This window comes from Halichoeres trimaculatus, unplaced genomic scaffold (genome assembly GCF_033239565.1).
Source record: "Halichoeres trimaculatus isolate MK-OKI-2021-1 unplaced genomic scaffold, fHalTri1.1 fHalTri1_scaffold_10, whole genome shotgun sequence".
Taxonomy (NCBI): Eukaryota; Metazoa; Chordata; class Actinopteri; order Labriformes; family Labridae; genus Halichoeres; species Halichoeres trimaculatus.
This window is the reverse complement of record NW_027437187.1, coordinates 6,048,985-6,075,646: the sequence shown is the minus strand read 5'-3', so window position 1 is coordinate 6,075,646 and position 26,662 is coordinate 6,048,985. Positions and strand designations below refer to the sequence as shown.

Genomic DNA, 26,662 nt, shown 5'->3' with positions numbered 1-26,662 from the left:
TCCAATAGATTTATTAGCGAGGTACTCTGTGTCGCACTGCTATGCCGCCATGCTATTACTTAGCTGACACACCTACCAAGAGAGGACTTGGGTGGCTGTGGAAACTCAAAAAGGATCAGGCTTTGCTGATCCGACCGTACCAAACTGTACTGATCCATACTGGACCACTTGGTGAAAACATGGCTTATGAGGCCTTTGCCTCATATACTCTGCGGCACCTGGTGGGTACCATAGGCTAGCAGAGGTTTTACATGTGCCCTTTGCATCATTTTTGTTGTTGTTTTTGCAGGAAAAACTCGATCATCACTTAAACCATTTCTTTGCATCTTGAGAGTGTCTCAGTTAAATCTAATCCCGTTAAACTGAAGAGACAAAAAGCAGACGTGATCTACAAGTTTACCTCTTGACTATGTTTTTATTGGGTATATGAAATGCATAGAAACATGGTTACACTGAAATGTTCTTTTACTAAAGCCTTTAAAGAAAGAACAGATGACCATGATAACACACAGCAAAACTGTAGACTAAAATTGCAATAAATCCCAGTCTGAATGAGTGTCCGATTATTATTATTTTTTTAAATGAATTTAAAAAGTAAATTTAAAAAAATCACATAATTCCTTTCAGCTGAGTCATTGGCACCTTGTATTATAACTTCTGGACTGCTGTCTACTTAAAACTGGCTCTGCAACGCTTCTAATGACGGAGGATGCCTGAGATCTCCATCCCTGCCAAGTATTAACGACCATCTTGCTATTTTTAGTCTCCCCGTGAGATTTAACACCATAAACCAGACCAGCTGGTTAAATGGCTTAGGAGCAAAACTGGACAGTGTCCACATCCTGGAGTGCTTTTTAGATTCTGGTGTGTTACACAGAGACCAGAGTTCATAATGTGGTTGCACAGCCACAGCTAGCAGCAGCCGTGTCAGAGCGGAGCTTTCAGCCGTGGGAGCTGTCAGGGGTAACTCTACCATCCGCCGCTAGATGGCAAAAAAGGCCGATCTGGTCCTGGCAGGAGAGAGCCACCGCTGCCATACTCTGATCAGGGGCTGGCCTTGACGGAGGAGGGCCATCGAGCTTATTTCCAGTCTCTTGAATCATCCACACATTGGAGCAGGAAAAACCACGCTGCTTTGACGCACACTACAGACAACGCGGACTCCTCGTGGTTCATCCCGGCCGGCATCACACACCACAGGAGGAGCAGCCCACGGACAACAGGGTGACCCACGGTGAGCTTTGTGTCCCCCGAGGAAGGGCGAAGAGAGAGGAAACTTACCCACGATGTCAGGGTTGAAAAAGAGGAACTCAAACCCCTCAGCTGATGGGGAGGAGGACAAACAGGTCACGGAAAGGATGCTCGCCCCGTCAGGCGGCGGGGGAAAGGGGGACTCAGACCGGGGTGGAGGACCAGGAAGCGACGAGAAGAGCCACAGCAACGCCGCCGGAGGAGACGGGGGTGGGGACGTGGTCGTACTTAAAAGAACTATTACCCTGCTGAACGGCGTGGCAATCATCGTGGGCACGATTATAGGTTCCGGCATCTTCGTGACACCGACCGGCGTGGTGAAAGAGGCCGGCTCGGTCGGGCTGTCTCTGGTTGTGTGGGCGGTGTGCGGAGTCTTCTCCACCGTGGGGGCTCTGTGTTATGCTGAGCTGGGGACAACGATCTCCAAATCCGGTGGGGACTATGCCTACATTTTGGAGGTGTACGGCTCGCTGCTAGCTTTCCTCAAACTCTGGATCGAGTTGCTCATCATTCGGCCGTCCTCGCAGTACATCGTGGCTTACGTCTTTGCCACCTACCTCCTCAAGCCCCTGTTCCCCGTGTGCCCGGTGCCGGAGAGCGGAGCCAAGGTCGTGGCCTGCCTCTGCATCCGTGAGTATCCCAGCTAACTGGTTCTGGTGCTTCAGATTTCGTTAGCACATGTGTTTATGTGACTGTGGGGTGATGTGCTGCTCCATTTCCTGATTGATTACAGTCGCTTTACTCTGAGCGTGTTTACATGTTCGGATGAAGTGGAGACACCTGCGTGGCGATGAGGAAACAATAGACAGACTGCTTTCAGACACGCATGGAGTTAACATGACTCCCTGTGGGATATGTAGAGGAACACGTGTAATGTCAGATTGTAAAAGGCGCGCAGCCTCACACGTAGTGCTGCAAAATTCAGCGTTATTACATCAGCTACTAATATTTAAAGATGCCCCACACACACACATACAGACAGACACACACCCCACAGCACGATTCAACACTTACTGTGCTTCCCTCATCAAAAATCAATCATTTTTAATAATTAACTCAACAAATTATTTATTTAACCATATTGACATCTGTTAGAAATATTCTAATGAGTAATTTAATAAAAGAAATGCCTAATTTTCCTCAGAAAAAAATGTTTCATCACTTGTTAATAGTAGGAAAAAAAAAGAAAAAAAATCACATGTGAAGGATTCAGACTAAATTTTAACTTTAATTTCCAACACTTATTTATGCGTTGTTTATGTTTATGTTTCCAAAACCACAGGATACACAAGTGTATCCTTAATAATGATTTTGTTTATGTGTGTTAATGATTAAAATCAAATTATAATTTCAATTTTGATTTTTTTTTTTTACTGATAGGAATAAAGTCTAGATTAAATCAGGATAATTCACTTCTTGAAAAATTTAGAATTGGCCCTCATCGTGTGTTTTCTTTGACCACCTCATGCAGAAAATTCTTCTTTTACCCCCCGTGATATATTTTCCTTTGGGTGCTGTGTACCTTGTGTGTTCGTCTTTGAGCCATGAAAGGGTTTGTGCAGCGAGTAACCCTACTGTCTAATCTCCGAGTGGATTGGAGGCTAAATCCTGACTGAGACCACATGACAAAGCCATGGCTGAGAGGCTTGCCTCTGTAATTCTGTGTGGGTGTGGGTGTGGGTGTCAGTGTGGGTGTGGGGTGGTCTGAGTTACTATGGGGCTGTGAATTAAGTATACTCACACCTTCAAAGATATCATGTTAGTTTAAGTTATTACAGTGACTGATTTCACTCTTTGGGTTTGTAAAATCTGGATTGTAGCTCACTCACACACCCAAGTATTAAAGACTTTATATGCCAGGTTAAGACTTTTTAAACTTCTCCCTGTGTCTGGGTAGAAGTGGATATATGTCCAGCCTTTCACTGTACCCGGGCCCCTTCTCTTTGTCTGGGTCTCTTAAACACAGAGCCTCATTGTGCTCCGTCTCGTCCCTCTGTTGTGGCCCTGACCTGATTTAGGAGCTTTGAAAAGAACCTGCTGCCTTTGTTAATCACTTTTAATAGCGACCAGGGTGAGGAGCCAAACCAGCAACCTTGGAATGTGTGGAGTGTGTGTGCAGCAGGGATGTTACCAAAACGAGATGTGTTGCAACATTTTTTTTATCCCCTTAAGAATTTGTTTACCATCTCTTTCATTGTTATTTGTTATTTAAGATCAGGAGCCACATACTGTCCAACCCAGTTTGAGCTCAGGTGGGCCGGACCGCTACATCAGAGCACAGTGACGCAACAATAACAACAACTCCTTTTGCCCTTTGTTTTAGTTGTTGATGAACCATCTTTTTACAGAACATTATGAACAACCAGGAACGTCCTTAAAGAAGTAACTTAGAAAAACCCCATGCCTTAGTTATTAATTTACACTTGTGCATTTAAAACATACAGATCTAATGTATCTTCACATTTGGTCACAGGTGCTGAGCTATATTGTCGTTGACTTTATGATTAAAAAAACTGATGAAGAAAAAAAGTTTTAAATTTAAATTCCTTTCCACATCTGTGAAGTAATCCTGGTCACCTGACCTGACACACCACACTATACAAACTTAAAGAGGGAGACTTGAAGGAAAATGGTGAAGTTATCCTCCTGCTGTGTGTGTGTGTGTGTGTGTGTGTGTGTGTGTGTGTGTGTGTGTGTGTGTGTGTGTGTGTGTGTGTGTGTGTGTGTGTGTGTGTGTATATCAAAGTGTTAAGTGTGGGCATTCCAAGCAAAAATACTAATAGACTGTTAATGCCGACTTAACTGATTAAACTGGTTAATTGAATAGTTCCTTGACGCCCCCTGCAGTCACAAGGAGAAAGAGATCTGTTCAATGACTGGAATGATATAATATAAAAATAGACATATGATATGTTTATATGATAAAACGTTACTGTGCAAAGTCTGCGGGGTACCACTTTTTTAGAAGTATTTTTTTTTAACCTTTAATGCCTTTAGTTAGACAGGAGAGGACAGTGAATAGAGCAGGAAAGAAGCTGAGAGTGGGGAGTAACACGCAGGAAACAGGCCACAGGCTGGATTCGAACTCTGGCCACTTGCTCGAGGGTGAACCTCATGAGATGTGAACTAGACCACTGGGCCATCTGTGCCCCATAACCTCTTTTTTTTTCTCTTTTTTGGAGAAGTTCCTCCAGAACTCCTTGGTGCTGCAAAAGTGTTTATTAAAGTTTCTCTGAAACATTTTAAAGGTTAGTTTTTAGTGATAGTAACGGTTCAGTCTACAACAGGGTGTGTGACATTTCACTTCAGATATTTGTTTGTATCCATGTTAATGTCTTAGAACACACATTGATTGTTATGGGTGGGAGAAAAAAATCGTTATACGATATATTGGGATTTTTTTGTTTGACATCATCAAAATTGGGATTCTTTTTAAAAATCTTTATTTTTTCAAATTCAGATTCTTCATTTCAGTTTTTGTTTATAAACTGGATTGGAAAAAAGTTTCACTTTTTCTCCAGCAGAGGGTAAAATGTGTCCGTCTGACTCACATGATGTGCATTTTATGGGAAAGTATGGCTCCTGATATAGTCTGTAGACATTATCATCATCATTTAACTTTTTCACATAGGCTAATGTTAAAAAAGCAAACTAAAAATCACAAAAATCGTAAATATCGAAGAATTTCAATCTTCATCCGCCCCCAAAAATTGAAATAGAATTGAATCTCGAGAATAGCATATCGTCTCAGCCCTAATGATTGTCGTGCAGTTGACAGACAGTACTGCCATGCATTGGACTCAGTTGGCAAGGTCACTCACTTTGCAAATATTTTGAATGAAAATATAAATATATAAACCTGTGCATTATCTGGAAAGTTTTGTATTGAATTCCCAATAACAAGGTATGTTTATACATGGCACTGGGCGAATTTTAATACAAAACACACTTAAACATATGTATATATAGTAGGGATTCCTGCTCCATCTCTCCATCACTGGGGGGCCTTGGTCTGAAAAACATTCAAGACCCCTGCTCTAGACAACACATCTGTCAGGTGTTTTGCCAACACTTTTGCATTTTGCAATGAGCACTTGTCTCCTTTCACCCTGCCCTCTACTGGTCTGGCAGGGTGTTGCAATGACCTTAATTTTTTTTTTCTATACGTCACTGGCCTGATTTTCACACTCCACCATGGATGGTCTTTGGCCCACGGTAGAAACACAAACAATCGGCCTCAGGAACTAGGGCTGGGCAATTAATCGAAAAACAATTGGAACTAAAAATCAGAGCTTCTATTCGATGTTTAACTGCTTTGTGGATTATTTTGGTTATAACCCTTGATATTTTCAGTCTAATTTTTTTTTTCCCCCACAAAACAGCTAGCTGATGTGTGTTTTCAGTTCCATTGCTTCAAGAAATAACCCTTAGATGAACTTATTAGAATTGGGAAATATTTGCTAACTAAAAGTTCCAGGACACTCTGCTCACACGGTTTGGTTCGTCTCAGTACAGCGCTCATTCTGTGGTGTCTCCCTTCACTAAAACCAGGTCAGGTCTCCATATTACCAACCTGCACCGTCCCACTCTCTGGTACCCTTCTGTTGGGGTGTCAGACATAACAATCTGACCCCAGAAGGTGGAGCTAGAAACACTGCAGTCCATTGATTGGTTGAAAGAATTGTCCCTTCCTGTGCAACAGCAGTAACAAAGAACAACACATAATTCTGCCATGTTTAAATCTCCAGTCATGCCAATCACGGAGAGGACGAATCTCTGGATGCCATTGCTCTTGTGTTGTTTTTCTTCTTTGTTTGATTTATGATGTATTAGTTGGGGTATACTGTGTTGCCCTCCTCCCTGATGACTGATGGGACCAAGAAGTTATAACACGTGTCAGATACATTAATCTTAAAAATTCTTTCCAACTAGAGCTCTTCTATTTCCAGAGAGATCTTTTTCAGTGAGTGATTTGTTAAAAAGAGGGATAAGAAGTCATTTCTACCGCTGTGGTGACACATTTAGCTTTTCTTTGAACAAATCAACAGAGTAGAGAGGGATGGAAGGAGAAAGCGGATTAAAAAGAGAACATTAGGACAGCTTCCATTACTGTGGGTGTGTGCACAAATCAATACGAGTCTCTCTTCTGCTGTGGGGTTTGCTGAGCTAAGGCCTGTGAAGTGTTACAGGCTCTGAACACACCAGTGCCACATGCTTGGTGATGATACTGATGATCTCGTCTGCTCTCTGTCCTTCTTTGCAGTTTTGTTGACCTTTGTTAACTGCTACAGTGTGAAGGCAGCTACCAGAGTACAGGACTTCTTCGCAGCAGCCAAGCTCCTGGCACTTGGACTCATCATCATCATCGGCTTCGTCAAAATTGGCCAAGGTACGTCAATGAGGCACAAATACAAACATTACATGCTACTACTCTGTCCCATCAACAGGTTCTGAACATTTTTGATGACAACCTTTTTACTTGACACAACACTGACACACAACTGCAATGTGATCAAACTAAAGGCTGACCCAGCAAAATCAGAATTAAATATTTTAATGGTCTATTACAGTATAAGCTTACATAGAAACAAAAAAATTCATTGAAAAAAGACAAGAAAATGATTGCTAACAAAATTAGTAATCATTCAGTCACGTTGTCTCTGGACACTTTTCCATTTCTTGTTCAACATCATTTTTTGATCAGTCTGGTTTTCAGTCCTGAAATTTTGTCGCTTTTTACAATCAGAATTCAATGTGGGTAGCAAAGGAAGTGTTAATTTTATAAACAGAGAGTTTTATATGGAATGAAATGTACATTTTCTTCACTCAAGTATAAATCATTTAAATTTGTTATACATAAATCAAGAAATATTTAATCAGTTTCAAGATTTTCATATAAACAAGGCACTTTGAGTATTGAATATATTATATTATATTATATTATATTATAATATTTTATATTGTTACTGATTTATTTTCAAGTCAAAATGTTGTTTATTTTTATGTTTAATTTGAGTTAAAAAGAAGAAAATGCCAGAGAATTAAATGTTCAAATTAATGAGATAAAATAATTTTCATTGAATTATGAGTTGTGTTATGTTTTGAAGAATTATCAACAAGTATGCGTGAGGGGGTACTCATGATGTCACAAAAAGGCTCAGAGGGCACACAAGACTTACCTGCTTCATTTAGGAAATACACCCTGCATATCCTCGTCTGAGCATGTGTAAAAGCATCTGAGGAGGAAAGAGATGATTCTGTTACTGATGCTCTCTTGTTGATGATGTTGATAATGATAAGGACTACTAGACGCCTGGTGCTGTGCTTTGAGTGTCAGCGTCTGAGTGACTGAAATTGAATTAGCTTGTGGCATCTACTCTATATCCTTGTTGAGGTTGTACTAGCTCATGTTGCTTCATCATAAAAAAAGGAAGTATTTGAAAAAACTCCTTTCAACATCTCCTCTGACATGTCACTGAAAGCCTGAATTAGCAGACCTGCTGTTCTGTTGTTTGTATCCACACTCAGCTTCTCACCTTTTAACTCATTTAAGCCCTGTGATTTAAATCATCTGCATGCCAGTGAGTCAGTCTGTGGCTATGGGTAACTGCAAATTTACTGAGAATTAGCCAGACAACGTCCGTTTGATTTATAATTAAGCAGGTTCCTCCAACCATTGACTATATTTATAGTGTTTTCGGTCTTAGATTTCATTCAAGGTGTCGTTAAAAAGGTCTTAAAAAGTCATAAATATGACTTTGTAAAACCTACAGATTCCCTCTTTAATCCCCCATTTTTCTTCTTCTACCACAAAATAATAGAGCTGCTTTTACCAAATGACTATAAAATCCAAACTACACATTTAAACTAATCATCTGTCTCATGTTGGCTGCTGTTCACCTCACAGAGCAAACACTGATCACTCTGCAGATTAATTTGTTCTGTTGAAGCAGTTTAAGGAGCTGGTGCTGATGTTGGAATCGTTTAAAGACCCGGACACGAAATGATGACATGTTGACTTTTGTCAGAATGCCGTTGTCGCTTGATATTTAAGTCAGAAATAGGAAGTGTGAGCCAACCTGACCGCATATACTGAGAAATAACATTTAGAAAGACTTTTGGAGCTGATTGTCTCATTTTGAATAGCGAATTTGATTGTTATTGGACAATATTTCAGTGAAATACCGATGGACATGATTTCATTGATTTAGAAATAGTTCAACCTTACTTACCTTGAGCTGCTTGTAGAGTCATGGACTCCTCTGAATATGAACTGTCATAAAACATTTTACTGGTAGAAAGATAAACAAAACGAACAGGTCTATATTAATCAGCATTCACCTGGTGTGTTTCTTTCCTGTCTTTCATTCTCAAACGCCTCTGTAATCTGTGCCGTGTTCTTCTGTGTGACTTTAAGTTGTTCCTTAATCCCCAGAAACAAAATCTAAGCTCATAATAACCATGTGGAGTATGGCGGCAGCCTGCCTCTTGTTTGTTTCTGGTCCTTTGTGAGATCTGCTCCTAAAGTGGTGTTTTCTCCAACACTGTATTTAATCCCATGGCTTTTATGTCGTTTTTGACAGGGTAAACAGAAACTAAAGCACACAAAGTACTGCGATAGCACAGTTTATTTAGCTTTGTACAGGGACTTTGCATTTCTTTTAATATTTCCTCTGGCTTGCTGTCTTTAGGTGCCTTTAGACTGCAAGAACTTTCCCAAAGAATTTTGGACTTTTTGAGGAACTCTTTCAACTGCAAGAACTAGGGTCTAAATTTAGTTCTGAGATAGTAACTAGTACCCTTAAAAATGGTCCTGCCTGTTGGGGGTGGTACTTTCCAGACGTCCAGGACGTGGTCTTGATGGAGCACCCACAGTGGTTTTATTCCACCCTTCCTCCATCCACAACAAGAGTGCTGTCACACTGTCCACCTGAACTTTGCTAAAGTTTGCTAGCCCCTGAGTTTAGTTTGTTTGGCCAGTGTGATCTCAAGTGTGCCGTGCTTGAGCTCGTTTCTCTTCTCTGCTTTGGCTTCATGCATGAGCACAAGTTCACCGACATGTTTAATGATCTATGACATATGATCGCTGTGACCGCCTCTCTCGACAACCATTTTGAGCAAAAGCGGGGTGTTAAAGGGGTTTGTGTCTGACCACAACAACTCACTATAAGTCAAAACGTCTCTAAAGTTGTAGCAGTGCTCTCTGTGCCTCATTGTGCTGACTTTGATAAGATCACGCTTCATGTAAACAGACGCTTCACAACGACGTAAGCGGGCCATGTGTGTGCCTTAAGTTTGGTTCATATTGGAGTAGTGTGACTGCTGTCCGTACTGTCCAGTGGTGTAACAGCGCTGTAGGGGGGGCAATTGTGCAAGAGTACAGCACAGTTTGGAAGGCCAGTGTGACCCCACCCTCAGGTAACCCCCAGCTGTGATTAACTTGGTTTAAGCCACGTTTCCACCAAGCAGACCAGTTCAGTTCGTCTCGGTACGGCGCACATTTTGTGACGTTTCCACTGACTTATCCAGGGACAGATCCCCAAATAACCACAAGCCGTCCCACTTTTTGGGACCCTTTCGTATGGGTGCCAGACTGAACCGATCCGCTCTCGGAAGGTGGAGCAACAACACTGCAGAACGTTGATTGGTCGAAAGAATCGTCACTTACCTCGACAGCAGCTGCATTTTTCCTGGTGGCACACAGTCTTCTCTGAAACAAAGCTTGATTGCACTTTGTAACAGAGAGCTACATGCCGATCACAGAGAAGACGAAACGCTGCATGTCTTCCATCTATGCTCTTTGTTTACTGTGTCGCGTTTTTCTTCTTTGGATTTATTAGCAGGGTACAGTGTGTCGCGCTGCCATGGCCTCACGCTATTATTTAACACATAAGGCTTTCAGCATCGGGCTTACACACAACCTACCACGAGAGGGCACAGTTTGCTGTGGAAACGCAAACAGGATCCGGCTTAACTGTACCAAACCATACTGAGCCGAACCAGACAGCTTAGTGGAAACACAGCTTTAGCACCTCCTGGACAATGATCTTCTTTGAGCCTGATAGTGTGAATGCATCTCTGTCAGCTCCTGGTGTTCCAGTTTAAAGAGTGACCCTGTAAACTGGAGACCTTCAGCTGAACTTGTCAGTGGAGATCCAGTCTAGAAGACCTCAGGAACACATCCTGGTTTAGTTTGATGAACGTCTCTATAGGTGTCATACTCTCCTCATCAGATAAGAAATAAATGATGATCTGATTCTGTTTGGAAGAATGCATCCTGCTAAAAGTCTGTAGTGTAATTTTGGTGAATGGTCTTTGTCGTTGTCATACTGCCCTCTATTGGTCTTGCTGTGTGTTGCATTGACATTTTTGGGGTCACGGGAAATGTGTAGTTCTGTGTTTTCCAGGAACTTCCTGAACCTTTTGGTCAAAAAACACCTTTGGATTGAACTCCACCTGGCTCTGGTCCTTGTTTGAGTTTATATTCATCCAGCCCTAAAGAAAAAGAGAGAAAAATTAGTAAAATGCATGCGGTCTATTGCTGAACTTTTTGATTATATGTTTAATTTTCAAACAGAAAGAAGAATATTCAGATTTGATGTTGTCTTTGATTTAAGGTTTTTCATACTGTCACATTTGTTTTTCGAGGAACGGGGTCGTACTCACCCGGTGCCATGGACACCCAGAAACAGCTCTGGTTTTGACAGCGGGGTCTCAGGGAGCAGGGGTTGTTGAAAGGCTGAGTGCAGGTCTGTTAGCCACATAGACGGTGCAGTTATTGGGCTCCCACGCCGCAGAGTGGATTAGGTCTAACCCTCCTAGTCCCAACACTGCTTCAGGCTGTTGGTTTAGTAACCGTCACTGTGTCTGAGAATGTATGTGCATGTTGTTGGGAGCAGCTTCACCAAGAATGTGGCACAGAAGCCCTCAGAGCAGCAGCAGTGAAGGGATCAGAGGAGAAGGGATGCAAGCAGCGTGTAATAAAGCCTGACGAGGGCTGATCAGAGGAAGTGGAGAAGAAGTATTCTTCATTCATTAACTGCCTCGCTCTGTGGATGAGAAATACACTAAAGCCCCAGTGATGCCTGGTGTGGCTCTCTCATCCTGAAGCCTCTTCTTTTCATTAGGTGCCTGATCCGTCCGTGCCTCGGGTCATTGTGCAGAGCAAAGCCACTGTCTGGGTCACTTATTGACTGTCTCAGCCTGTCTTAACTTCACTACATTCTGCTGGCTTCCAGTCACCCAGAGACGGACTCTCCATGAATGTTTGTCTTTCTTCGCCCTCCATGTTTTTGTTTTTTATCCTGCAGTTTTTCTCCAGACTGAGCAGTGAACTAAAACTGTCAGGGCAACAATGCACAGCAAATTGATTTGGCCCTGTTGGTTTTTGTCTTAACAGATTTGTTTCTAACTGTTCTTCTTCAGGTGGCACCGACGGCCTTCTTCCAGAAAATTCCTTCGAAGGTTCCACGTATGAGTTTGGCAGCCTTGGCCTGGCCTTGTACAGTGGCCTGTTCGCCTACGGTGGCTGGTAAGTTGACACATCAGCTCAGCACCTGTGATGAAATTTATCCAGCTCTAATTAAGGAACAGATGTTTTCAAATATTTGTGCGGTTGAGGTAAGAACAGGCTGTGACTGCCGTTGATGAAAAGATGGAAAGGGACATGTGAAAACAACTGCTCTGCAACAGGTGTGATCAGAAACATTCAACCCCTCACCTCAAAAGACACAAGAGTGATGTGGGTGAAGGATTCTTCAGCCCACAGGTTCAGTATTTAGCTTTTATAACTTCTAACAAACAATTTCAGTGAATGCTGACAAGCCTCTCACACACTTCTCTGTGGGAATCTTTGCCCATCTGGAGGTGTGTGGTGAGCTAAAGCCTCTAGCTTAGCCATCTTTGGGGGCTTCAGTGCTGCCGTCTTTAAATCCCACCAAAGATTTTAATCTGTTGTTAATCTGGGGTTTGAGATAGCCGCTCTGGGACATCCCAACAAATAAATAAGTATGAGGGAACAGCGAAGCTGTGTTTTATCATTTGCGCAGAAAATGTTTAAAGTCATGAGGAGAGGCAGTTATTTCATGTCTTCGCTAAGTTTATATTTTGAAATCTGTTTTATAACTAAGGATGGGTACCTTTCACATTTGAAATGATACAGTATGATGCCCGGGACCTGGCAATCAGTATCAGACTCAATGGTGCCAATTGTCATTGTCCAGCATGGTAAATCGCCACTCTTCCACTCCCTCACAGTCACAAGGATGCATTTAGGTACCTAAACATGGTACCTTTTGATTTTATGTGAATCTGTACCCTGTACTTTAGACTAAATTCAGTCGGTACCTATGAAAGTACCTAATTCGGTACCCATCCCTACTTATTAGGGATACACCGATTATCAGCCGGGTCAATTATTGGGGCTAAAATTTGGTCTTTTGGGGCATATCGGCATTGGCCTTTTTTTAATCCGACCGCTGATATGGCACCCATTCAAAACTGCTTTGTTTTGGCTCTGATGTTTCTCTGCACAGAATTTCTCCCTGTCTACACTATGGAAGCCATAGACGGTCAAAACATTTAAAATCAGTCATGTAAAACCAAAGTCATGCATTAAATGCAGTTAAGTGTTGGAGTTTGTATTGTCCACATTTTTTTACGCCAATATTTTCTAGGGATGTCCCGATATACTGCAGCATTGAGTATTGGCCGATACTAGGGATGTCCCGATATACTGCAGCATTGAGTATTGGCCGATACTAGGGATGTCCCGATATACTGCAGCATTGAGTACTGGCCGATACTGATACTAATCCGATATGATATCAGCATTAAACATACATACTTTTATTACTTATTTTGTAGTATGTCTGTCATGTTAGAAAAGGCTTGATTAAGTGATATTATTCAAACAAAGAACAGTAGTCAGCAACAGTAGGTATGAGGAAAAACTGACCCATTTATTGTTAACCAATGGGTAACAGAAACTGTTTATATCTCAGATTTTAGATGCTTTACGATGTAATCCGATACTTGTTTTTTTGCTGATATTGGACCGATATCTGATATCAATATCAGACTGGGACACCTCTAATATTTTCACTTTGACTTCAAATGAATATCGGCCTCAAATATTGGTTATCAGCCTCCTTACCAACTAATAACCAGTATCGGTATTGGCCCCAAAAAATCCTTATCTTTCCATCTCTAGTACTTATGACTGACCTCCATTAGAGATGCTGTATTTACCATCCCTGACCGCTTCATTAACATCAGCACTGTGACATTTTCAAATAAACGTTGCGATATTTTGAATTGTAAAACAAAGTATTTAAGCTTCATTATTATACATATGATAAGAATGAACATGCGTCTATCATGTTTATTTAATACATTTTTTATTAATTGAAAAAAAAATCTCTATTGAAAGAAGTTTAAATATGTCAGGCGTATATTTCTGAAAGTGTTGGTCATCATTGTTTGTGATTCTATAATCAGGGGTACATATCATGTCCATGGGGTTTACTTATCAATTTTACCTGATCTCTACATCAAGCAATGACCAGTTTTTACAGTGGGTCATATGGCTGATAATTCACTTTCATTTAACAGGACCCATCATTTATATATCAAATAATGCGATTCATGTATTAAATTTTGTATCCACTGAGGTCACATTCTTTTTGGTCTGAACCTTGAAGAAAGTGTGTCATGTTTCAGCTCCCCCTCATAATAGCATTAATTGTTCATCAACTGTGTTACCAACATTTTCTCCTGTTCTTACTATAGATGTTATAAAGACCAAACTGTGAAGAAAATGAGGAGAAATATGAGCTGATGGAGATCAGGTGGTGCCATGTTTAAGATCTGCAGTTAGCACAAGAGCTAAAAAGTGGAGGAAATGTAAACTGTGTTACCATGACAAAATTTAATGTAAAGACAGGTTTCTCTCTTCTTGTCCTGTCAGCTGGGTTACAGATGATTTTTTAAACATAATTCTTTTCAATTTTGACTAAACTGTGATATAAAGCTTGCCAGCTAATACTTCCAGTTTGGTTGGACTGTCTCTAAACTCTGTAGTTTTATCGCAGTCCTTCTGGAATATTCCAGTCAACTTTCTGCGCTCCTGGTGGTCAAGATTGGAGTGCAGCTAAGAGTCAAGTCATGAAGTCCTTGTTTAGCAGCTGAACTGAAGAAATTAACAGTTTCCCGATAATCCTCGAAACGCTCTCTCCTGGAGTTTCAAATCTGTTTGTAAATCTTCTTCCACCAAATGCTCCTCAGGTGTGATGCAATAATCTCCTCCCTCAGCTCTGTTGGGCGCTCCTTTGTCTCATGATTGTGACTCACCTTGAGTACCTGCATGGGTGGAGTTCATCCATGCACCACAGCCAAATCAAATGAAGACACGTTACCAAGTTCTTAAAGGCTTCATTCTGTTTCAGCTCCACTTTAGACCAGAGGAACTGTCAGAAAAAGCTTTTAAAACAAGAACATCATAAAGGGGTTGAACAAGTGTGACTTTCGCTGTAGCTGACAATCCCTAAAATCTTTAAGGGTTGGATATTTCTGAATGCATTTGTAAATATAATTCCATTAACATAAAGACCCAGTTTTCTTGTTCTTTCATTGCTGAATGAATGCTCTGTTAAATTGTTGAGTGAGTTTGAGATCCTGCTAAAACTTTTATGTAAGTTGAAAAAGATGATTTATAGTCTGAAAACAACTTAACTAAGACACATGGCAGTCTGTCAGATTACAGAATGAGATGTCTGAGGTTTGCTTTTCCCTGTGCAGGAACTACTTGAACTTTGTCACTGAGGAGATGATTGACCCCTACAAGTGAGTATTTCTGAGTTACCCTAGCACTTGTTTGGCAGTACAGATTTGTTTTTGAAAGAAAGAGGGCTGACTGATGAGATTATTTCCACGTCTTCTTTAGAAACCTTCCTCGGGCCATCATCATCTCTCTGCCCATCGTCACAGCCGTGTACGTCCTGACCAACCTGGCGTATTTCACCACTCTGTCACCAGAGCAGATGCTGAACTCTGAGGCCGTGGCTGTGGTGAGTGCCTGGGCTTTGGAGCTACTTTAACATTTGTCTGCTTCACACTTGGATCTAATCTTTTTTTATTAGATGATGAAGAATATCATTGGAAAACTGAGGGGAAAGAGCTGAATGATGACACATCTTTATTTGTGATCTTCTGAAGCAGAAGCAGTAGAAGTGTGATGAAGCAGGAAGGTGTCTTGTATTTTTAAGTTCAACCTAAAGCTTCATTGGAGTGTAACCGAAGAGTTTACATAGTTTGAATGAATGTTTTTAACAATAGCTCTAAAGTAAGTATAAACAGATGCATCACCTCGTTGCTGTGCATCCTGGGAAAAGTTGTCTTGAACAAAAAAAAGGAGAGTTTATTGAAGAGCTGTTCCCCAAAACAAACCCAAGGATCATGTTCTCTCAACAGTAGGTGATAGTGCTCATGGGAAACAGAGTCTTTACCCTCAAAAAATATCATCATTAGACTTATGAATAAGCCGCGCGTCCTCCACTCACATTGGAGGCATATATTAATCAAAAAGCTTCAGTTACAGACTAAAGCTTACAGCTCCCATTGTAAACCTGATAAACAGCATCTGGTTAGCATCAGCATCTCAGACAACAAGACAGAGGATCAGCATTGGTCAAGATAAAAATATAACCTCCTTTTTATCATCTTTACCAAGAGTGTGTCTCTGTTAGTTTGGAGCTACAGGATTTACACTGAATCATTCAGCACAATGTTTGACAACCTTTATTATCTCAGCTATAGCAGATAAGCTAATGAAGCTAAGCTCCAGAAGCTAACGTTAGTTTAACTAGAGCCCTTTGGACAACAGCTAACAATAACGTACAATCAAAAAAAAAAAAAAACAAGTCAAAGCAGGCCAATGAACTCCCAACAAACAAAGAGACATAATGAACAACCATAGGCTGTATAATTAATGGACGCACGCTGCGTTAGAGACAAATCGGAGGGTCAGGATTTTCTGATTTGACAACTCTGACCTCCAACTTCAGAGCTTTGTACAATGTACAATGTCTGACGTGAAAAAAATAGCTGTCAATGACTAGGTTATGTTGTTGTTGAAAGCGGCAAGAAAATTAAATTGTGACAACTTGAGCCTTCAGGCATGTTTTTAGGGACTTGCTCCTAAAAAATGAATTTTTCTGCATTACTGAATGGAAACTAGAAAATGTCAATAAAAATCTATTTCTGTTGTTTTACCAATCACTTGTAGCTGCTTTGTGGGGCTGCCACTGTTGTGTGGCGTAAGATGAACCAAACTTTTTCTGTGTTACCAAGTCGAAGCTCCGACTGCAGTGGCTGTTCCAGTGCACTTTTTCAAGTCAGAAAATCCCGACCTCCGAGTTGTCTGGAACACAGCAGTAGTCTCCATCATATTAGAAGTGGGACGGGGTTTGAGTCTCACTTACATCCATAGGGCACTGGTCAGTCACACGAGCTGATGGCCGCCCTGAATCTAGCACTGCATGTTTAGCAAAGATTCAGAGATTGGTTTTGACCCCTCACATCTTCACTTTCTGTGTCTCTGTCCTGTAGGATTTTGGGAACCAGCACCTGGGTCCCATGGCATGGATCATCCCTGTGTTTGTCGGACTGTCCTGCTTTGGATCAGTGAACGGCTCTCTGTTCACGTCATCCAGGTGAGAACAATCACAAATACACAGACTTACAATGAAACACAGGAAAACTCAAGTTTGTGAAAACTTTGACCACTCGGGAATCTAAAATAACTGTTTTACCTGACGAACGTCACATTCATTGTTTTCTCTGTCCCTGCTCAGGTTATTTTTTGTTGGTTCTCGGGAGGGGCACCTACCAAGCCTGCTGTCCATGATCCATCCCACCCTGCTGACACCACTGCCCTCACTAATATTCACTGTGTGTGCTTTAATCTTATTATCTAATCTTATTTTACTCTCAAAACTTTTGATGTGTTGTGTATGGAACATAAATGATTAGAAAAGCACTCTGGTCTCCTCCAAGCATATTGTGATTGTCACCAACACTTTAGTCCTACTTTAATGTTATACTCCCTTTCAGCAGACTGTCTGCTACAATTTGGTGTTAGCTGCAGGTTTGTATGATAATTTGTTTCCTGACAGTGTTGAAAATGATAATGACCCAGTACATATTTCATATTCTGGATCTTAGTATCCAGAATATTACCAGGATCTGGATCGTACTTTTACAGCTGTCAGAAATCATGGTGACCTTGTCTTGTGTTGTTTTGCAAAGCAATCAGACTATTTATTGTGGAGTTATATACACATATGGTGAAAACAGCCCTATCTCACAATGATAAAGAAGCCTTTAAAAAATCCCGGATCTAGACGGTGATCCAGATCACCTCCAAAATGTAATCACTTCTTCCTTATCCCATTTTGAATATTTCCTGAAAATTTCATCAAGATTCGTTAGATACTTTTTGAGTTATGTTGTTCACAGACAAACTCTTCCCAAAAACGCAACCTCCTTGGTGGAGGTCATGAAGCAAATTAAATAGATGTATGTAAAAACTGATACTGCTTGAAAAAAGAAAAAGTGAATACTGACAGTATATAGCACAGTAAAAAGTAATGACTTCATTATTTTCAGCGTCAGCAAAATGATGTCGTTCATGTGTTGCTAACATGTTGTTAACATGTTGTTCACTGTGTAACACGCCTAACACCGTCCCTCTCACTCTCTCCAGTGCTTGATGACGCTGCTGTACGCGTTCTCCAATGACATATTCTCCGTCATCAACTTCTTCAGCTTCTTCAACTGGCTCTGCATCGCCATGGCGATCGTCGGGATGATGTGGCTTCGTTATAAGAAGCCGGAGCTGGAACGACCCATTAAAGTGAGTCAGCTCAATGCTAGATTTACCAAGCAAAGCATGACAGGGGGCTTCTTTTCTGGCTTTCATGATAAAGCACCTAGGGGACCTGGACAAATACACACACACCAACAAGTAAGCTCTAAGTCTGGGTTCATACACAGGAATGTTTAGGTCAGTGGACAGAGGGAAAGGAGGGAGAAGCGGATCACTGTGCCTCCTTTCACCATCAGAAAGTGTGAACACAAAGACAACCTTGAAGCTGCTGTGTTTAGTTTGTGAGGAGCTTTCAGGGTTTTTTTTATTCACATATGATGTGGTGTGAGTGTGTGAAAGAGAATGAGTGAGTGTGTGATGGGGGACAGTGGTAGCACTGTCTCTGCTGCCCTCTGTCTCCCTTTCATTCTCCCACTGCATCTCCTTTCTTTGTCTGTCACATTCCTCCTGCTCAACAGATCTGGAGCAGAGAGCAGGAGAGCCGCACCATGAGATGAACTCATGCATCCCCCTCTCTGAACACATACCGCACATCAACCCGCTTTCCACATCCACATCACTCCTAGTCCGGTCTTGATTACTGGGGGCTTTAAAAGTTTTAAAAGTCACAGGTTCAGGTATTTTGAGGGGGCCGTGCTCCAGATTCCAGACCATGGCTTTAGGGACTTGCTCAGTCATACAGGCGTTTCAGTCAGGGGGGGCTCTGAGTGCCATGGTTCCAAAAATGGGGGTTACATAACACTGATATAGGGAGCGTGAAATGCCTCCAAAACTATTCACAACGGCACATTACGTCCAATATACAAACAGAAATAGAGGTGAAATGAATACAAAGGCATGAAAACAGACAATGTTTGATGTGTTTTTCCACATTTCTTTGGTGCCACAGATCTCCCAAACAGAACTAACGTAAGACTCTCACGACCCGTCTCCGCTCTGTTGTGTTTTGACAGCAAGCCCGGCTCCACTCCTCGCGTCGGTTTGTTGTTGCAGTAAAGCTAATCCGGTGTTGACGTAGTTTGTTTTATTTTGAAAGACACCGGATGTTTTAGCATTTCAGTGCCTGACTTCCTGTCCCACTTGATCTGCTCTGTGTAAATTGATGCGTCGCTGCTTTAGCATCCGGCAGAATTAAACATCTGTGGATCTGATCCGGAGGTCTGGAGCTGGGACACAGCTCGAACACAACAGAGCGGAGCCAGTGTGAGCTGACACACTGACATGAACTGAAACCTATCAGATCCAGTACGGAGGGGACGGACTGAGCCAGGAAAACGCTGATATCTCTGGCAGCAGATTTATTTAGGAAACGTAGCAATATGTGCATATAGGTGGTCTAAATACCCACTGCTCAGCTGAATGAAGTATATTAGGTTGGTTTTTTATGGTCTGTATTTGTGATTGGCCTCTTTGTGTAGTCTCACAGCTGGGGGTCGCCCATCCCTGGCACCAATATTTTGGGGGTCGCAAGCAGAAGAATCTAGGTGCCCTGCTGCTGATGAGTGAATGTTGTTTTGTTATGTTTGTGGTTAGGCCTGGGTGTCAATCAAAACTGTTCGATATCTGTACCAATATTGATACCTTCACTTTGGTAACAGTTCCTGAACGATACTTTTCTTGATACCAATTTTATAACATCTATTCTAACAAAAAGAAAATTACAACCAACATTACAGCACACACCTACAGGTTTAATTTTTAGCCTTAGTATTTTTCCACTTCGAGCAGTTTTCTTACACAAAGAAACAAACAAATACTTGCCACTGCAAAATAAAAACTGAGTTCAGTATAAACAAAGTCTCCCTTCTAGATATTTCCCTAATTGTAATCCACACTAAGGGATTATAAGCACCAATATTATTGGTAACAGGTTATTTTAAATTGCTACTTCTTAGCTTCCTGATTGGGTTGAGAAGGACTGGACTGATTTTTGGCTGCTATCAGCGCTACATTACAGACATGTCTCAGAGCACCAGGCTAGCAGCTGAGCTAAATATAAACAGCTACTAAACAACATACAAACTGACGATGTTTACTTATTGTCATGTTAGTCTACAGATATGTTGGCGCACCGGGCTGCCGATAGCGCTACATACAGCTGGCTGCTACAACATCTGCTTGATGTCATGTTTCAAAACATAGTGCCATGTAACTGTACTGATAAATACCTTACCTCTGCGCATTGTATCCAGTAAAAAGTTGTCTGGAACAAAGAAAATTTGTTTTGATATGATCTCCATTTAATTCCAAAACAAATACACACCTCTCTAAAAGAAATTTAAGAGAGTGTGTGTTAGACTCTGGGCCACAAGGTGACAAGGCAGTCTAATATACAGATCCTCTTTATAGCATCTTCAAATGTGTTTATAACTATAAAAGAACTTTCTTCAGTCAATTCTTGTTTGTTTTTGTTTTTTTAAATCAAAATACGCCCCCCCCCCCCCCCCTCCCCCCCCCCCCCCCCCCCCCCCCCCTTTGTCCGGGGCCCTGTTCTATGAAGCAAGTTCAGTCTAGCGAGATAGCGTTGGAGCTACCTCGCTGAACTGAGCGCGGTAACCGGCGGTCTCGCTACACGGTTTTACGACGCTGGTTATCAACCTCATAAGTGGATCCAGCTAGGCAATGAGCGCGTGCACACATATAAGGCAGAGCCCGCTGCATCTGACCAATCACGAACATGGAGCAGTCTGGAGCGTCAGAGCAGGCCGGAGAGAGAAGGACCGCATACTTCACACAGGAGGAGCAGGAGGTGATCATGAGGAAGTATGACGAGCTGAAACATGAAATTAACGTTAAAAGCAACACCGTCGCCGCTGCTAAAGCACGGAAGGACTGCTGGCAGAAAATTGCTGACAGTCCAAATGCGTTAGTGTAGTGCAAAAAAAAAAAAAAAAACCTTTTGTGCCATTATCATCATAAAATAGCACTGTTCAACATGCACTTTTACTGTAACATGCAACATACCTAATTTATTTCTTAGATGAATTTATTCATTTGTTCATTCCTATCGTGTTTACATTTTTTGTGTGATATGTAGCCCACATGAGCCCTACATGAATTCCTGTCACAATTTTAATACAGGCAATAAAATATATGTTCATGAAACAGAAGTGTTGGCACTGAAGATCTTATTACGGCAATGAGAGTTCTTCATTCCCTTTAACTACCTGTAGAAAGTGTCATGTACTACCAACCCCTCCCTGGAAAACCGCTAACTTTCATAAAGGTGGTCATCAGAAAAAGAGAGTGGGTCGGTGCGGTCCCTGAAAACTCTCGAGCGCCGGAGTACTCCTCGGACAATGCGAGCTCCGATGTCCACGGGATCCTCTAAGAAAGGACAGGCCATTTTTTCGTGAGGGCTCATTTGTCAGTGGGCGGGGTTTTTATAGTCCGCGAGTTCAATCTGGAACCTAACCTGCCCCGGTGCAGCTTAGTCGTTCAGCGTGTGTTGCCATGGAGACTCGCCTCGCTGAGGAGTGATCCCATGTCGTAGAACAGGGAATCCGGAACCTATCCTCAAAGCTGCCTTGCTAGGCAGTAATCCTGCTTCATAGAATAGGGCCCGGGCTAGGGACCAGCAAAAGTGACCTTAAAGAGACAAGCATGAGTGCAATTCACTAGCATGCAGCAGTTACCTGCTCTGACTGTAGCTGGGAGGGACTGCTGTGTGAGTGAGGAGGACTTGTTTGCCTGTAAGTGTTTTGGATAGCAGAGGGGCTGTCTAAAGAGTGGACCGCATGGCTCTGCATTTTTTATCTGTACAGTTTTGAAGCCAAAATACCCCCTGTCAGAGGCACTGACGTTGTGCAGCTAGAGTTTTGTGCAGTGCAGATTCTGAGTGGCGTAGTCCAAAAATGCAGCGATTGGGGTGTTCATGGGGGAGCTGGCCTCCTTGGTGCCTACAAGGTCAGAGCTCCACAACAGTTCAAAATGAGTCACAGGGCAGGTTCAGAGGCCTCACCAATATCAAGATGATCATCACACAGGGTTAAAGAGAGAAAAAGAGATCAGCATGAAGAAACAATGACTTCTTTTTTCTCCTTTTTTATTATTTTTTAGGTTTTTATCATTTGTGAAATCTACTTTAAAAACAGAATAGCCATGAATCAAACTCAGCGTGTGATGTCTGTTAGTTGGAGCTCTGACAGCAGTTTTAAAGGGATCAGGTGTTTTGTTATGACTGGTGGGACTTTGGTTAAAGGGATGTTTAAGGTCCTGTGAGGGCTTACTGCGTGATCTGAAAATAGTGTCACTTTTATATATTTGCCTGTTCATGATCGAGATTATCAAAATGGTATTTTTAAAACATGAATCCATTCACAGCACATTGAAACCGCTCAACAGATCTTTTTTATTTTGGGGGCTTTTTCCTTTATTAATATAAGACATGATGAGAGGCTCAGGGGGGAGAGCGTGAGATGGGCTCCTGTAAGCCTCTGAGCTAAACCAGCTCCCCTCAGATGGTTTTGACTGATTTCTACAGAAGCCGGTTTAAAAGCTTGTTTTTGTTTTGTTTTTAATCCAAAGTGATGAAGCTGCTTGTTTGTATCTCCCTGCAGGTGAACATTCTGCTCCCTGTGAGCTTCGTGTTGGCTTGCCTCTTCCTCATCGTCGTCTCCATTTGGAAGACTCCAAAGGAGTGCGCCATCGGATTCGGCATCATCGCTACCGGAGTCCCCGTCTACTACTTTGGTGTGTGGTGGAAGAACAAACCCAAGTGGCTGCTCAATGGGATCTGTAAGTGGAACAGCTGAAGCACATGTCTCTGAGATAGTAAACTGACTCTACAGAGAGGTAACTGTGACTTCTGTGTGTGTGTTTCAGTCTCTACCACAGCCATGTTACAGAAGGTGATGGAGGTGGTGCCTCAGGAGTCCTAAAGACCGTACCCGACACTACAGTAGCTCATTGAGGTCACACTTGGAGGAACCCTGGGTAACCTCTGGGTCCGGCTCTCACAGCGGATGAAGCTGTTACTTCTCCTTACTGCCCCCCTCCCCTCTCCTTCTCTCTGTCTCTCTGTTTCCACACACATACGCACACACCCTGTCTGCAGGGTGCCGATAAGGACCTGATGCAACACGCAGACGTTTGATGCTCCTTTGTTTGAGTGGTTTGCTCACGTTCCTCTGTTTGTTGTCATCAGAGCGTTTTTCTTTTCATTAACTTGATTAGTCTGTTACTGTTTAGTTTTTAATATGCATTTAACTTTATGGTGTTATCCTTGTATCTTTTGAGGACTAAGTTATTTTACAGTGGCCTCTGTCATAACCCTGTTTGCTCCGAGCAAGCTGTGCCTTATCTGCTGGACGACGGTCAGCCGCGTACACAGGAGGCGTGTGTGTGTGTGTGATGTGTGAGGCCACATTCAGCTTTGAAACTGACCTGCAAAAAGCTTTAATCAGAGCTCTCCTGAGAATCACAACAGTTCACGTTTAGACCTTGAAGCTCCGCTGGTATTTTCCTGAAACTTCTTTTCTGACACAGTTTCAAATTGTGGCTAAAGTCAAGTCAGCTGAAGGGCGTGTGTTGCGTGGTTTACGTCATGTTGGGCAGTGTTGCATGTCTGAAACACAAAGGCCTTACCATTCAGTGTTACTCTGTTCGGTTTAAGCCCTGCTCTTTTGTTTTTTTTGCGGTTCAATGAAGTTTTTTTAAGTATTTTCTCTCTTCAAACATTATCAGCATGATTTAATATCTCCGTATTCTTCTCTCTGACTGCACACCTCTGAGGAAGGAATAAGAAGAACGGATGGTTTACGTTCGACTCTCATTTCCCCTTTAAACCCGTGACATGCTGAAGCGTTGCAGACCAACCTACTACAGTGCAGTGTATGTGTGTGTTAATGTGTGTTTCACTGATCTCGCCCTGCAGGGGTTTCTGGGTATTTAAGATAAAATCCTGTCTGGTTGTTCTCTCAACCATCACGGCAGGCCTGGGGTGCACATGTTTGATGAATTATGTTTTGACTTGCTTAAAGGGAAAAAAAAATTAAGTGAGGTTGTATGAGGTAGAGTTGGTTTGTTTTTGCATCAGGCGTGTTAAACTTTATAGGTATACACACAGGTTCAGGCAGCACATGCTAAACACTACCAGGCTGGGAGAGTAGAGTTTGTTTAAAAAACAGAGTATTTTGAAGTGTCAGCTTATTGCTCTGACCGTCATAACAAAAACTTACTATGCAGGCAAACTGCTCCTTTTCCTTTATTTATGAAAGTTTGAGATAAATAAAAACAAAACAGCAGCATTCATGAGGGTGACCGAGCTGATCCAGATCCCTTCATCCAGCCTCTGTCACCCAGCACCTCATACAACCCCACTTCAGAAACAAACAATCCCCTTTTGTCAAAATGTGATGATGTGTTATCGTTCTCCTGTCGACCTCTCTTCAGGTCAGGCTTTGTGTTTACTCCATTGGGATCAACATCTCAGCAAACTGAGCCGGTGTAGCAGAACGCTGTTTTAAGTCAATCACACTGAGAGGAGAGACAGCAGTAATAAAGCCATGTAACTATTCTTCAACGTCAGGTCACAAAACTTCTTTTCAACACACTGTAGCCCGATGGGTGCCTGTGCTGTGTGAGGGTGTGTATTTGTTTATATGTGTGTTTGTGTGTGAGTCCTATATTTGGCTGGATGGGTGTGACAGGACAAAAACAGTATCTTAAGTGGACAGACCATTCTTCAGTCTATGACAGAAATGGGAACTAAGAGAGATTTGTGGTTATTTTATAATTGGGGAGATCAAAATGTCAGCTGTTTGTTCCTTTTTTTCTTCACATGAACTGGTGGTAACTGCTGAAATCCATTTTTAACACAACTTTACTCCAATGGACCAAAAGTACTTGTTACCCTGGCAACCGTGTGCGCGGGGCTGATGGAGGGGTTAATGTGTCTGTTTTAACAGTAGAAATTTTGCTAACACTCCAGCCGTCTCTCAGAGCTGATGGAAAACTAACCTGAATAGGACTGTAGAGAGGTTTTCTTATTATTTTTTAGAAAGCTTTGTTGTTTATTATTATTATTAGTCCCTCTAATTTGTTTACAGGGCATTTTGTGGAAAGTGCTTTACAAATAAATCTGGAGGTTTTTCACTCGTGTCATTGACTTTTTCTTTTGTTTGTTTGTTTGTTTAAATTTATTATTTATGTCATTTTTTTGCATTTTTTTAATTGGCAAAAATACCAACTCTGGTAAAAACTGGTATTTTTTGTTTGTTTGTTTTTAATCAAAGTAGAGAGACTCCATTTCCCATGAGCACCATCACCAACTGTCATAAATTAGACTTTTACGAAAGCATGCATTTGTTTTGGAGAGCAGATCTTCTCTTTAACACTACTTTTCTTAATTGAAGGCTGGTACACATTACAGGATTCTCCAAAACTTCACACATTTAGAGACAACACACTGGATGATAACCAAAGACAGATCACACAAGATTTCTCTCCTGATCTCACAGTGTGTGGTCTGCACTCTGAGGACACCACACACTAACAGATTCTTCGGCAGAGTTTCAGCTTCTTCACGCTCAATATTACAAATCTCATGTAGTAAAACGTGACTTCAGTGTAAACAAACATGACGGACAAACAGGAATAAGCAAAGATGTTTGTTTCTGGACTCTAGAACTTTGATAAAAACACACAAAAGAAAAGGATTATGGAAAAAGTTGTGGAGACTGCAAAGATATGAGCTGTATGAATAACAGTGTAAGTTGGGGGTGAGTCAAGTCATTTTAAGTATCACAGATAGATTTATAACTTCCTCTTTGGTCAGTCAGCTGAGTCAGCTATCGTCTTGATTGGTTTTGCTCTGGTACACGTGACAATAAACGCTGTACCTGCCCCACACACTACAGGATTTCTAGTCGCAAATATTAAACATGTCCATTATCTTCGGCAGGGATTTCCAACTCCCACCCTGGAGAGCCAAGGGGCTGCAGGTTTTCTTTCCAACCAAACACTCCACCAGCTGATTTCACTGATTAATCCCTGCTCTCTGCTTGACGGTGAGGTAATCAGTTTTTGGTTGGAAAGAGAACCTGCAGCCTCTTGGCCCTCAAGGGTAGGTGTTGGAGAACCCTGATCTACAGTCTCTGAATTGGAGGTGTTCCGAGAGGCTCTGACCAGAGGAAATCACTGTTAACACACCCCACTCCACAGGAAAACCACACGTGATGTCATCAGACAATCAGGCCTTTGCTGGCTTTGATCGTAAGGAGATCGGTACAAAAATCAGCCTGATTATCCTGTAGTGTGTACTCGCCTTCAGTGACCGGGAACAGACTACGGACCTATGAACTGGGGAGCGAGCAAGCTTCCAGGATTCCACACAGAGTGGCAGGTTCTTAGTGGACAACCAGACCCTCTGACCTGTAGCATTAGCTGCTGCTTCTTTTCAGACTCATTATCTCAGTGCTCAAAGATAATGTAACTCAGACTCTTTTGACACAGGACCAAGTGTTCATATGGCAAGATGCAAGTCCTTCCTTAATACTTTTTCTGTCTGAAAGACACTGAGGAACA

General features: G+C 42.0%; 1 protein-coding gene across 1 annotated transcript; it reads left to right on the top strand.

Moving 5' to 3' along the window:
• The first annotated feature begins 838 nt into the window (after positions 1 to 838).
• slc7a5 (solute carrier family 7 member 5) lies at positions 839 to 23,050 on the top strand. The gene is made up of 10 exons (XM_074677172.1): positions 839 to 1,881; positions 6,515 to 6,640; positions 11,677 to 11,782; positions 15,049 to 15,093; positions 15,194 to 15,317; positions 16,858 to 16,961; positions 17,103 to 17,199; positions 18,014 to 18,163; positions 22,696 to 22,873; positions 22,961 to 23,050. The coding sequence occupies exons 1-10, from the start codon at positions 1,287 to 1,289 to the stop codon at positions 23,014 to 23,016; spliced, it is 1,581 nt and encodes a 526-aa protein (XP_074533273.1). The 5' UTR covers positions 839 to 1,286; the 3' UTR covers positions 23,017 to 23,050.
• The last annotated feature ends 3,612 nt before the right edge of the window (positions 23,051 to 26,662 follow it).

Excerpts from the sequence above, each read along its gene's own strand:
- slc7a5 (XM_074677172.1), top strand. The coding sequence starts at position 1,287 with ATGTCAGGGTTGAAAAAGAGGAACTCAAACCCCTCAGCTGATGGGGAG. Across the intron at positions 1,882-6,514 it reads CGTGGCCTGCCTCTGCATCC|TTTTGTTGACCTTTGTTAAC; the intron begins GTGAGTATCCCA and ends CCTTCTTTGCAG. Across the intron at positions 22,874-22,960 it reads GTGGCTGCTCAATGGGATCT|TCTCTACCACAGCCATGTTA; the intron begins GTAAGTGGAACA and ends TGTGTGTTTCAG.